A 14141-nucleotide genomic window follows, 5' to 3' on the forward strand; every position below is an offset into this window, starting at 1 on the left:
TGAAATACACTTTGAAAAGCTAGTAGTGTAACGATTACAGATTGACTTAAAACCTTAACTGTAAATGTGATAGGGGAGCAGTAAAACTAGCCTATTGTTGGGCTAGGGAAGTGGCTCAGTGGTCAAAGGTACTGGCATCTAATCCTGATGACCTGAGTTTAGTTCTCACAACTCATGTGGAAGAAAAACCTAACTATCAACAGTTATCCTGTAAATTCCACATGGGTTTTGTTTTTGTTTTTGTTTCTGTTTTTAAATTTCATGATTGGTTTAATCAGGTAATTCCAGGGGAGGGAAAATCACCGAAACAAATCGTCTACCATCTAATAAGTCCAATTACATGGTGTGATGGAAGAAAAGCAGTTACAAACTCATATTTACATTGTATGCTCACAATTCTCAAGCTAGTTGAGTCTATGTGGGGAGATGCATTAGGACAGCAGTTAAACATGCTTCCGCTGCTCATTAGAAAGGATGCAGTCAGGCTTCTAGTGGGGGTAATATACACGTGAAGCACTTCTGAGGTCAAGGAAATAGAAAGCAAACCATCCTACACACTGGAAATGTTTACACAAAAACTTTTAATGGCACACATTCACACACACATACACACACAAACAGACAACACACACACAAACACAACACACACACAGAGAATAAATAATTAAATGTAATAAGATAACTTTTAAAATCTTACACCTGTATTAAACTCAGCATGTGACAAATGGGAAATCATGGCTTGGATGAATTAATATAATTTTGTCTCAGTTTTCCATCAGTTAGGTAAGAGTTAGCAGAGCATTTTTGCTTTATTTAACTTGGGTTCATCTTTAATACTTGATGCAAGGTGTTCCAGGTACTTCATTTCCTTCTCTCTTCTTTTTCCATGATTGGTTTCACTTTACTCTACCTGGCTTTACTCTCAACAGGCTATCCTTGGGGAGGCTAGGTATATGCGAGTGAATTGTTTTTTATGTTTTCATAGCTATTATTCCAACTGAAAATTATGTATGATGCTTCTGCATTTATATATGAATATCAAAAAGTATTCAGAACTCCTATCCACTATGACCACAGAGATAGTTTCATCCACTATTGTTTCTGGAGGGGAAACCAGAATCGTTTCCTTGACTGTTATACCGGAATCACATTATTAAGGAAGAGAGAGCCTAAAAGAAAGGGCTGCTGTGCGTACGAGCATAGAGGATAATATTTCTACCCTATACTGCTTGGTGTGTAGAAAGTTGGATGACCTAATACTAGCTATTTAGAAAAGGAGTATTGGTGATATCCATGCAAGGTTTCTGTGTCTTCCTTTCTGTGATTGCAACAGCATTAGAGTAGTAAACACCTTCAGAGTACATTGAGGTTTCCGATCAGACAGCATAAAGATGAATTGACAATGTGTTTTTGTCCCTATGGAGTTTTCAAACTAGTTGGAAATGATCAGGGTGGGAATGTAAGCTGTGTAAACAGCTTTTTAAGAAAACATGAGAAAAAAAAAGTGTTGAAACTGTCCCAGAGGAAGGGGAATTTCCTTGAAGCACAAAGTTGTCACCATGTGAGTAGTAGTTAAAATCTCCTTTAGAATTCATATTTTGAATGCAAGAATGAAGCACTGTTGGTGAGAGTGGTAATTCCAGCCAGATGGCTTCCCATGGGCCAGAGCAGAGCACTGAGAGGCCTGGAAGCATGGCAAGCTCCTGAGCAGAGTCTGAGAGTTGGAGCATGTGAAGTTGAGATGGGTGCCAAGTGGACTATATGACTTGATTGTCAGCGCACTCTCTATTTCCTTTGATAGAAAAGGGAAAGTCATTAGTTAACAGAAACAGGCCCTGATTGCTATAGCTGGAGGAGACATGATACATTTGTTTTAAGGAAGCAGAATTGCTTGGCCAAGTATGTAGGACAAATTGAAACAGGAGGTATAGAAATCAGGGAGGACATTTGGAGACAATGAATGTTTCTCTTGTGAGTAAAGGATACAGTGAATTAGAATGTTTGAAAGTATGCCATCCTAGAGCCTTCATCCAGTAGCTGATGAAAACAGAAGCAGATACCCACAGCTAAACACTGAGCCTAACTCCTGGAATCCAGTTACAGAGAAGGAGGAGTGATGAACAAAGGGGCCAAGACCAGGCTGGAGAAACCCACAGAAACTGCTGACCTGAACAAGGGGGAGCTCATGGACCCCAGTCTGATAGCTGGGAAGCCAACATAGGACTGAACAAGATTCCCTGAATGTGGTGTTAGTTGGGAGGACTGGGAAGCCTATGGGGCTTCTGGTAGTGGATCAGTATTTACCCCTAGTATACAAATGGACTTTGGGAGCCCAACCCACATAGAGGGATACTCTCTCAGCCTAGACACATGGGGTGAGGGCTCCAAATGATGTGACAGTCTTTAAAAGTCCCCATGTAAGGCCTCACCCTCCCTGGGGAGCAGAAAGGAGATGGGCTGGGGGTTGGTGAAGGGAACAAGGGAGGATGGGAGGGAGAGTGACTTGTAAAACAAGCTTGTTTCAAATTTAAATTGAAAAAATAATGTTTGAAAGTAAAGAATGTGAATCTAAGATAAGCTTTCATGAGGGTTTGTACAGGAAACAATAATCTAAGGTACTTCGGAGTGGCGAGTGGGAGCTGACAGTGAACAGGAGAAAGGTGTTTTCCTTGTCCAGTGTGTGTCCTGCTAATGCAATTCTGAAAACATGTCATTCTCAATTTCGCATTGGTACATTTTTTAGTGCTGCCTGAAGTTCTTGGCCATAACTTTTGATTTGTAAAATCTGCATTATATCAAGTTTATGTGACAAAATAGATGTCTAAGGGTTGGGGAGATTTCTCAGTAGTTAAGAGCACTTGCTGTCCTTGCAGGGGACCGGATTTGGTTCCCAGCACCAACATGAAGCTTCACAACTATCCAAAAATCTAGTTCTGATGGATCTGACATCCCTCTCTGGTCTCCACAGGCACCAGGCACACATGTAGGACATATACACACTTGCAGGGAAAAAAACTAAACTAAAAATCTTTAAAAATAGATTTGTGTGGCAAATGAAAGCTCTCTGGGAGTGAATGCGCTTAAATATTTTCCTAGCGACTCCAACCATGTAAATATAGATAGGATTGTCAGGTGAAAACGTTTGCAATAGCACAATAGGACACACCTCTCATAGCTGTGTTTTGAAGTACTCTCTTAGTATATGGATAAGAAACAAAGTTAAAATGTGTTTTCTATCATTTTGATATGTGTTGCTGGAATATTTGGTGAATGTGGAGGTGGAAACATAAAATGTTGTGTTCTGTAAAGTCATTTTGTGGAACTTTTGAATCATCATCTCTTTGAATAACATCTCATAGGTGGGATGTGGGACTGTTGCTGTTGTAACCATTTCTTTGATGGTGTGAGAGGATGGTCAGCTATGGGTGGAGTACAATATGTGCTTACAGTTTAGCATGACACTAATCTACCATGCTGGGTTTAATGTCTGCTTACTGGTATATGAAATTTAATATTTTATTTTTGGAAGGCCAGTTTTTGAAAATGGGTTTCTTGGTTTGTCATAAGTGGGGAATGGTACTAAGTGACCAAGGATTTGCTATTGCTACATTTGGATTGATGGCAGTCATCCCCTTGGAATATGCTAAAGCCAGTATTTAAATTCCAAATGATTTTACTCTGCTTTGAAACATGCCTCAAGGCTACCTTTCTCTTGAGTCCCCTGTCCTTTCATATGTACTCTGAAAATTCATCTCAGCTCAGCATACATTTCTATTATGTGCAAAGCACTGTCAGAGTGCAAATTTATTTGAGGATTATCTTGACTTATATAGGTTTTGCGTAAATGTTTGTTCAATGAGTAGAATTTTTTTCCCTTAATGATCTAGTTCTACAGAGGCATCTCAATTACTGCTCTGATGTCTCTAGTGTGTTTTCCGTAAGCTCTTTCTTCCTTAATTTTCATACTAGCATTACCTGTAGACAAGCAACCATTACCTCTTGCAGCCCCTTTCTTTATAACATCTGAAATCAACTCTCAGGAAGTGGTTAGCCTATGTAGCCTATGTAGTATTAGGTGAAGATGGACTACCTTCATCTAGTATTTAGGAGAAGGGGCAATTCTATGAATTGAATGACAATGCAGAGCACGGGTTTGGGAATGAAGTTAGAATTTGGTGTAGTACTTGCTTGTTACTGGATGTCTTTCTTAGTCTTTGGGCCCAAGTCACAGCTTTAGACCTGAGAATTACGCTGACACTCTTTGGTGACTGAAAGGAATATGGAGGTTGCAAAAGCCTAGGCATACTTTAGTTACTCTGAATAAAAGACTGCCATAATAGATACCCATTGCTATCTTTCTCCTCACTTTTCTCTTTTCCTTTCTTCTTCTTTTTTTATTTAAATGAGAAACAATCTATTTTTACATATCAATCCTAGTTCCCTCTCTCTCCCAAATCCCCACCTATCCCCCACATCTACTCCCCAGGGAGAGAGAGACCTTCCATGGGGGGTCGTCAATGTCTATCACTTCATATGGGGCAGGGCCTAGCCCCTACCCTGTGTATTTAGGCCAGGAGATTCTCCCCCGTGGGCTCCGAAAGTCCATTAGTGCACTAGCAATAATTGCTGGTTCCACTGCAAGAGAACACAGAGACTGCTCAGGCCTCCTAACTGATTCTCACATTCAGGTTGCTTGGTTCAGTCCTATACTGGTTCCCCAGCTGTCCTGCTGGGGTCCATGAGCTCCCCCTTGCTCAGGTCACCTGTCTCTGTGGGTTTCCCCAGCCTGCTCTTGGCCCCTTTGCTCCTCACTTATTTTCTGTACTACATACAGCAGACCCTTCTTCAAGTGTCCCCATGTGCCTGTGTCCACTTAATTTTTACTATGTGATAAAAATAAAATTAGAACAAAAGTAAAATTGTATCTGGCCAAGTTTTCACATGAATTCTGAAATGACAATGTCTTCCCAGTACACCAAGCTATTGCTTACTTTGAATAGTAATGGTAGGGCATGTATTAATAGCTGAGATATTCCTTGAATCCCTGCAGTGTACCAAACTTAGACCTCCATTCTCTCTATGCTTTAGTTCAATCTCAGAGCAATCCTCTAGGATATAGTAACTTCTGCTTTTCACATTTTGTATTTGAAGGACCTAGATAGATGAACCAATTTCATGTGATATGTTTAGTGAAAAGTCCAGCCTCAGTTATACTGAAACTATCTCAGAAGTCCAGAGTCTTACTTAAATTTTACTACTTCCTTACTAGTCCAATTATCAGGCCAGTGCACCTCATGCATAGTTGTATGGGACAGTTGCTGGTATCAGTTGGCACATGTGGTATACAGCCTAAGGGTGTCTGTAATTGAAAGGGACGACTTTTACTTCTGTTTGACAGTCTTTGAAAATTTATATAATATAGATTATATCCCTTGTTTATATTTAGAATAGATTTAGAAGATTACTTGCTGATAGATACTAAGTTAAAATAGTATGTGAACTTTTGTCCTTCCATACTATAGTAAGTGTCTCTATGGATTTCTATGGATCAAGGCAGTGACTTGATAGCCTTTATAAAGCAGAGAAAGTTCTAGCTTTAGTTATCTAAGAATACCAAATATTCTAAGAAGCTATCTTTCTCTGTAAGTCAGGGCAGTCAGAGTTAAGTTTTTAAATCTGAAATATTCTCTTGAAATGTACACATGAAGTTGAAATACAATTGAGCATGCTATTTGAAAATTAGCCCTTTGTTTTGGTGGCATCACTTGATAAAGGAAAATTCAGGTTTCACTTGTAACTTTCCCTTAGAGACATAAATATTGAAAGTCATGGAATGGTTATGGATGTAACTCAGTGGTAGAATACTTATAGATTCCTGGGCTTCATAGCTAGCACTGTAAAAGTATGATGTAGATATGTTCACATATAAATTTACAAAATGTCTTTCTTTGAGCCATTTCCTATTTGAGTCAGTTTGGTTCCTATTTATTTTATATTTTTCTGGAATCCAATCTTGTTATTCCCCACCTCTCAGACTTTATTGAACTCACTAGAGACTTCTCTCCACAAATCATGAAGATGATATTCTCAAAAATAAAATGTTAGAGTTATTGCAGTCCTGTGAGATGCGCAATCTGCGATGGGGTTACTTATCTTTCATTTCCTAGATAGCTTACGTGCATAGATTATTTACATAATGTATTCACAGGTATCTAGTTTTCATAATATTTCATTTCCTACATGCAGTAATATTTCACAGCAACAAGTGTGTTTCAGTCATCTAAGTTACTGATTTATCAGTCAAAATACACTGTTACTCAGTGTGCCTAGGAGGCACCTCATTCATTGGTAATGTGGCTAATTCTTCTCCATTGGCAGGTCTATGCCTAGTAAATGTAAAAATAGCCAAGTAACCAAGGATACATTATTCATTCTTTAATATTTCAGAACATAATATGTAAAATGTAACAAAGTTAAGTGTACACTTTCTGAGCATGAGCAGTTTAGTTTTCACCAAGTTAGAGCATCCTCTGACTTCTGTCAACAGATCTCAACAGAATTTATTCTTAAAAGTGTTCCTTATGAAGTGAATATATTTTCTCAAAGCTTACCATGGAAATATTTGCAAGAAGCTATTATTAATTCCTCTCTGAAAGGAGAGTGAGCACATAATTATTTATATTAATAGCACTTAGCATATTTTCTCTCTAATAAGGGTTCCTGATAATTGCTTATTGAATGGGTTGAGTTTTTAGACTCATGTCACATAGCATTAATTTTTCATACATTTGAAAATGATATTTTAAAAACATTTACCAGAAACAGGGTCTAATATTTTACCAAAAACCACATTAACAAAATTAAAATAGTTTAAGATCGGTGGGACTTAAATATTCTTCTGAAACACTAGCTTTAAATGTGAAAGAATGGCCCCCTCTGATTGAGATAGTCTTTATCAGATCGTGAATATTCTTTCAATCACATTTCCCAGCATGTTTTCTGGTTTTTAACATTACTTAAGCAGACAAGCTGTCCATTCTTTGCACTGAGCATTCATTGTTAGTAAATTTTATATGTTCCACCAGCAATTTGATGATAGAAAGAAATGGTTTTTCTGCATTTCACCTAGCACCGGGGCTCTGCAAAGTGTCTCTGGGGGTTCTTTGATGTCTAGACAGTTTAAATTATGCCTGCTCCCTGCCTCCAGATTCCATCCCTGTTCTGCTTCAGGGGTTGTGGGAAATGAAACAAACCAGAAGGGTTTCACAATCCTACAAGTCCATGGGGAAAAGCGACCACATAGCATAGGTCTACCCTGGCAGGTGTATAGGAACCAGCACAATTACAGGATCTATAAAAAAGAGGAATGGGTCAAATACCCTACTTATTTATTTGTCTTCTATTTTCCATATGGAAATGCATGTGCATTGTCAGCCAAATGGAAACATCTAGTGCTAGAGAGGGAGTCCCAGGCACCCTATAGCCTAATGTCCTTCTTCCCATTCCCACTCCCACCAAAGGCAGCCAAATCCAAGATCATAGTCCCATTCTTGAACAATGTCTTGTTTGTTGACATGGTGAAGTAAACTGTTCTTTATATGAGAAAACTAACTTTTTTTCCCCTCTTCTTTGTCCTTTGTTTCCCTTTTACAAATGGATGTCACCGTTCCTCGAACCCCCTGTTAGAAAGTAAGTAACTCCTAAAATTCCTGAGATGATATTTTTAAAACATTGATGCTTTATGATTCCACTCACAATGCATGTTCCCTTTCAGATGTCATGCATTCAATGCTGACAGACAGGATAAATCTTTACTGTATTAACTTCACAGAAATGTCTAAGGACCCTCTTTCATAGACACAGTTGTGTGCATGATATTCTATGTCTTATGAATATAAATTATATATAAATATTATGTATGAATATATTATATAAATTATAAATAATAAAATTGCACTATCAAGGCTTTTTATTTATTTATTTATTTTTTGTATAATGGTTAAGTGAGATCACACACTTGTTTTTCAAGGAAAGGAGGTTATATTTATCTAGACTATGAAACTGAGATTTAGTGGTCATAAGTACAGATGGGGTTAGCTTATTTTGAAGGTGTGTTTGCTTATATTACATTGGATTACAATGTATATATTACATTGGATTCACTGGTACCTTTAAGAAGCATTGGTATCTTTAGATGAATTTTTTATTAGATGAATTTATTATTTTTAAATGAGATAGATCAAACTAATACTTTTTTTGGTAAAAAATGCAATTAATGCCTTTTGTCTGGGTGGCTAATCAGACTGATTTGAGCTGCAAGGATATTTTATATTTTTTTCAAAACATGAATATAATGTTATTTTAAATCAAAACGAATGTTGTATGCTTCTTTTTGCAAATATTTGGAGAAATTAAAACAGTTGCTTAGATTTTTTGAGCTATATTATCTTATAATTGTGAATTAATGTATTTTAAGATTTTTCCCCCCTGGTAAATCATGAGCTTATTAAGTTAGTAAGCAGTATAACTTAATAATGTATTTGTATTCATTAGAACTTATCATTTGAATGAGATGAAGTCTTAGCATATACGCTGATATTAACTGTAGCATTAAGCTGCAACAGCTATCTAGTACCATGTGTACCTTAGAAAATGTAAACTATAGTGGTCTGCCTTTAAATCCGCATTCCTCTTAAATGCTTTAAATTTACATACTTGCAATTATGTACATTAGGAATGTAGTATGAAGGACAGGAAGATCATTGTGGGGCTTCATGTTAGGTGGGCAATTTTATTAAGTTACGGTTTTAGAGATCTACATTGTGTAATTTTTATGGGTTGGATTCTATGTGATTTGTCGTGTTAGCGTCTTGTCAGGTCCCTGCGGAAAGTCTGCATTTCTGACAGTTTTACTAATTTAAACCTCCTGAAATCTGGCACAATCATTCTCAGCTTCGAATTTTCTGTGCTTTTGTCTAGAGAATAGAGTATAAAAATTACATATTTTTGCAATGTTCAGTATAACATGTGTTGCATTATTTATCTGGAATTCATTTGTAGAGAGATAGTTCTGGGGAGATGAATCTATTTTTCTTTATAGCTGTGGCTGGGCCCACTTACATATGAGCAAACATTTTTTATGAGGGAAAATAATGAAATGAGGCCAGTGAGCTTGTAGGATCTTCATGAGGAGAGATGTTACATAAGGCCATAGCACTGTTCCCACGTGAGTCACAATGTAACAGCTACATTGTTTTCTGACCAGATTTATATTAGGACTCTTGTTTCCTGTCAAACCCAATGGAATTATATTTCTATGTTGGCACAGAATAGCTGCTTCCTAAAATAATAAAGAATACTCAACATTATTATAATGCTCCCAACCCTTCAGAACTAGGATGCATAGCCATGCTGACTTGCGATAGTATATTTTCTGCAGTTCAGCAATTTTGTCTTTTTCATTTTACCAGAAAGCAGTCATAATAAATAAGAGATTTGATAGTCTTGGTTTTTAGAAAAAATTAGAAGCATAAACTTGTAGTTTTCCCGAAAATTCAAAACTTAAAAGTTTCATATCTTAAAAGCTCCTTTGTTTCATATTTGGAGTCAAACCTTATAACTCTTAAGGGGCTTGTGGAGTAGGGTGGGGCTTCTGATACACACTGATTTGACCAATTACTGATCTTTTAGAATACTAGAAAATAAAATGCACACAGACTCATAGTTAAGTCAAAGCAGTGTTTATACGTTTAAATTCTAGCTTGCAAAGGCATTAACTTGCAAGCAAACTGCAATGTATCCACAGCGTACATTTTATTAACATCTTTGTAATGGTTTGCATATAATGCAGAATTGTTTATGCCCATGTGCTCTGATATTTTAATCACTAATTTAGTGTAGTTTGTTTTCTTTTAAATATTGCTCTAACAATTTATTTCATAGCATCTTTACTACAGATGTAATTGTTATGTGAACAAAATGCTCCAACACACATTTCCTTACTTCACATGTCCAAGAAAAGGTTGACACTATGGGAGCTGTAGCCGAGTATGTAAAATTTAATTTACCATATGAGCAATTCAGTACTAGGAGCAGCCTAAATACTAACAATTGTAAATCAGTTCTCCCCTGATTTCTTATTATTCTTTTGTTGATTTCAAACTCTGAGAACTTTTTTTTTTTTTTTTTTTTTTTTTTTTTTTTTTTTGCTCATTCAAGTGCAACCACCAAGTTGTCTGTAATATTTTAAAACTGAGGCTTCATTTCATAGTGTTATTTGACAAAATAACACCACATAAAAGTTTGAGCTTTGGTTTCTCTAAAGTACAGTGTTGGTCACTTTGTGAATAAAAAGCATAATCTGAGTTTAGGAGACTTCTTGCCTGAAGCCTGTAAAACAGAAGAATCTGATTAACTTTGGGGGAAACTGGACTGGCTTTCATTGTACTGTAGATGTTTTCAAAGGTGGCAGTGGATTGTAAAAGGCTTGTAAGGAGCTGTGTTTTGCTTTTTGTTTTTTTCTCAGACTCACAGAATGGTTTTGCTTAATCCATTGTGTCTCAGCTGGGCTCATTTTTCACACACTTTTCTTTTTCTAGTGGAACCTCTCCCTTAGCCTGTCTGAATGCCATGCTTCACACTAACACACGAATAGGGGATGGAACATTCTTCAAAATCCCGGGAAAGTCAGGCCTCTATGCACTCAAAGTAAGTTGGCTGGTTTTGCATGCTGTGCGTTCTCATTGTGTATCACAATAAGATATATATTTTTAAATATAGAAGGGCAAACACAGTTTGATTGTTATGAATGACCTCTGTGCACAGGAAGGTTTTCTGTTCCCATAGGAATGCTTTTGTATGAAGACTAAACAGTGCCGAATTTCTGTAAGTAAAACCCTGGGTTTTACTTCATAACATGGGCTAGTGAATAGCTGTGGCTTCCTTGGTACTTCTTGATTCTGTGAGATTTCTAGGGAAGCATGTCACAGCCAGGAGTTTTAGGTGAGCACAGTTACCATCCACTCCTTGACTTCGCTGTATTCAGTTAGGTACACTTTGCATTTGTGACCCTCCTGTAAAAAGAAGAAAATCCCCTTCTGCTTGAAATTGCACTGATTCACTCAGTGTGGTAGTAAATGGTAAGCTCATGCAGTTGGTCTTCGGAAGCAATAATGAATGCATGTTACATAGATATATAAAAAGGTCATACCGGTAGAAAATAAAAGTTGGTTCAGCAGTGGAGGTACACTCCTTAAATCCCAGCACTTGACAAGCAGAGGCAGGTGGATTTCTATGAGTTCAAGCCCAGGCTGGTCTACAGAGTGAGTTCCAGGACAGCCTGAGCTAAACAGAGAAATCCTGTCTCAAAAAAAAAAAAAAAAAAAAAAAAAAAAAAAAAGGAAAGAAAGAAAAAAAATAAAGGAAAACTTTTCTTTAGTATGGATATTTGTTCTTTTTTATTGCTAAATATTATTTCATGATATTATATGTACCACAGTGTGTTTAACCGCTGAACATAAATTATAAGAAAGGAAAACGTTTAAAATATGAGCTACATAGATAAAATATTAGAAGAAGTTTTGGATGAGATATTCTTAATTATTTGGTGGACTCCTCATTGTTCTTGAGACTAGGAAGTGGCATCTAGAATAGAAAATACCTCAGGACAACAGTTTAAGAATATGCTCTACCAAAGTAATTATAATCCACAAGGATAACCTAAGTCAGTGTGTTTTAGTAGATTCCCTAAGACTAAAGTAAGTTATTGCTTCAGTATAGAATAGGTTGCTCTTAAAGTTCGTGAATGTCCTTTGTTTTTAATGCCGTTATACCTGGCAAAGAAATTCTTCCCTAAGTAGAATTTCCTCCCATTCTTGTCACTTTGTGTGTTGTAGAAAATTACACAGCTCATTAAAATGACTTGCTTTTGTTTCTCATAACTTCCTGGTATTTCATTTATTGGTCAAAATTCTGAGTCGTCACCCCTTCGTCATTGCTTTGTATTGAGAGGAACATAAGGATGAAAGAACATTGTATATGCCAAAAGGAAGTATCTGTGTCTATGTTTATTAAATATTTATGTATTTTATGTACATTGGTGTTTTGTTTGTATATATGCATACCCAACGAGGGTATTGGATCCCATGGAACTACAGTTATAGATGGTCATGAGTCATTATGCGGTTGCTGGGAATTGAACTCAGAACCTCTGGGCGAGAAACCAGTGCTCTTAATCCCTGGGACATCCCTGCAGTCTTGTGTGCAGATATTTGAAGACTGTTCAGATATATCAACCACGGTGATGGTCTTTTCTCAATGCTTTAATTTTTTCCTTCTTTTATCCCAAGAGTAAGTTTTGCCTTAAAAAAGCAATCAATATTGCAATTCTGAATCACATGTAACTCTGATAATGCTTCAGGATTCTAAGACAGTATTCTTCAGTTGCCAATAAATCTCTATACATCTTTGTTGTTTTTGTTTTCAAAATAATGCAGAAGGAGGAGTCATCATGCTCAGGGGATGGAGCCTTGGATCTAGTCTGTGACCCAGACGTGGATGGCACTGAGATGGCGGAGGCCAGTGCTGATGGAGAGGAGAACAGGGGTGAGTGGGTCCAGAGTGCACACCCTTGCTGTCTTGAAAGCTGTATCATTTAAGAGTTAAGTCACTACTTGCTTTCTCCACCATTACAGATATGGTTTTTCTGCTACATTTTTATCACTTAAGACTTACTATCCATCATTTTTGATTAAAAAGCTTAGCACCAAAGAAAACTGACATCCTTTCCATTTATTTATTTATTTATTTATTTATTTATTTATTTATTTATTTTTGTTAAACAGTATGTTGCCCTGAATAACTTTCTTGGATGTTACCAGAATCTGTATATTCTTTCCATATAGTGAGAGAGGGTTCCTGGTTGGTATTTCTGCTTTTATATCTATGGATGGACCAAGATCGACAGTGTCTTATGACTGATGGTTCTAGTTTTTTGGTTTTGCCTTGTTTCTAGTAAGTTAGGGCTAGTGTGCTTGTTTCTCAAGGAATCAAGACAACATAAGCTAGTTTTTCTTTTCATAGAAGCTGCTGTGTTGGTTCCCAGTCAAATGACTACTCACACAGCTGGCCACAGGTTATTCCTGTGGAGGAAGCTAGAGAATTACAATCTCATCCAGGGACTCAGGAATTAGTAAAGTATGCTTAATTGAACAAACCTTGCAGAAATACTGCATTTCTGTAATAACCCTAAGTCATTCATTTTGTCCCCGGCATAGTAAACACCTTTAATTGTTTCTGCCATTTTAGAGGCCCCAGAAGCCAGGCGCAACTGCAGACAAACATGTGAAACAATTTCTGTTTAACTAAAAAGGCTACATTATTTCATACGTTTTTACTACCTGCATTTGACTTGATGTCTCTACTTCTCTCTCTCCTGAGTCCTCATCCTGCTGCCATCATAGTCCTCTGGCCAGGCAGAGAGACACAACTCTGGCATTCTAGATGAACTGGTTGGTATGGTCTCCTCCTGTCTTCATACAATGTGGAGGAGCAGCTACCTGAGTCCTTCTTCGTGTTGTGCTGACTTCATGTATGAGTACATGGTATATTCTGTTTCACCATATATTTTGCTCGCCTGTGAGCCAAGTACTGTTCTTATCAGCAGTAAACAGCAAAAGCCAACTTCTCATCTACTTCCCCTTCCTGGGGTGATCCGTGTGTCTGTCTTAGGGTTCTCCTTGTTACCTAGCTTCTCTGGAGCTATAAATTATAGTCTGGTTATTCTGTGTTTTACACCTAATATCCAGGGATGAGTGAATGCATACTGTGCTAGTCTTTCTGAGTCTGGATTGCCTCACTTTGGATGTCTTTTTCTAGTTCCATCCATTTTCCTGTTATGTCAACTCCTCATGGTATCCCTGACCTATTGGGAGGAGTAGATGGGCTGGGACAGGGATGGGGGAGTGGGGGGATGGGTACAAGCAAGAACTTTGGTTGGAATGTAAAATGTAGTTAAATTCATTTAATAAAGAAATAAAATATTCTAAAATAGAAAAGCAAGCTTTCAGTGAAAATTGGTTGCTTTGGCAGACAACTACAAAACAAATAACATTATGCAGTGGTGACAACTGATACTAGGATGT

The 14141-nt window shown here is 37.2% G+C and overlaps 1 protein-coding gene across 1 annotated transcript in view; it reads left to right on the forward strand.

Annotated features, from left to right (window-relative positions):
• Nucleotides 1–14141, forward strand: part of Asxl3 (ASXL transcriptional regulator 3) — a 172883-nt gene that overhangs the window by 58930 nt on the left and 99812 nt on the right. Inside the window, exons 3-4 of the mRNA XM_051202076.1 lie at nt 10599–10707; nt 12495–12603. Of these exons, the coding sequence (XP_051058033.1) occupies nt 10599–10707; nt 12495–12603 (218 nt within the window). The remainder of the gene's footprint in view (nt 1–10598; nt 10708–12494; nt 12604–14141) is intronic.

This window comes from Phodopus roborovskii, unplaced genomic scaffold, assembly GCF_943737965.1.
Source record: "Phodopus roborovskii unplaced genomic scaffold, PHOROB, whole genome shotgun sequence".
Taxonomy (NCBI): domain Eukaryota; kingdom Metazoa; phylum Chordata; class Mammalia; order Rodentia; family Cricetidae; genus Phodopus; species Phodopus roborovskii.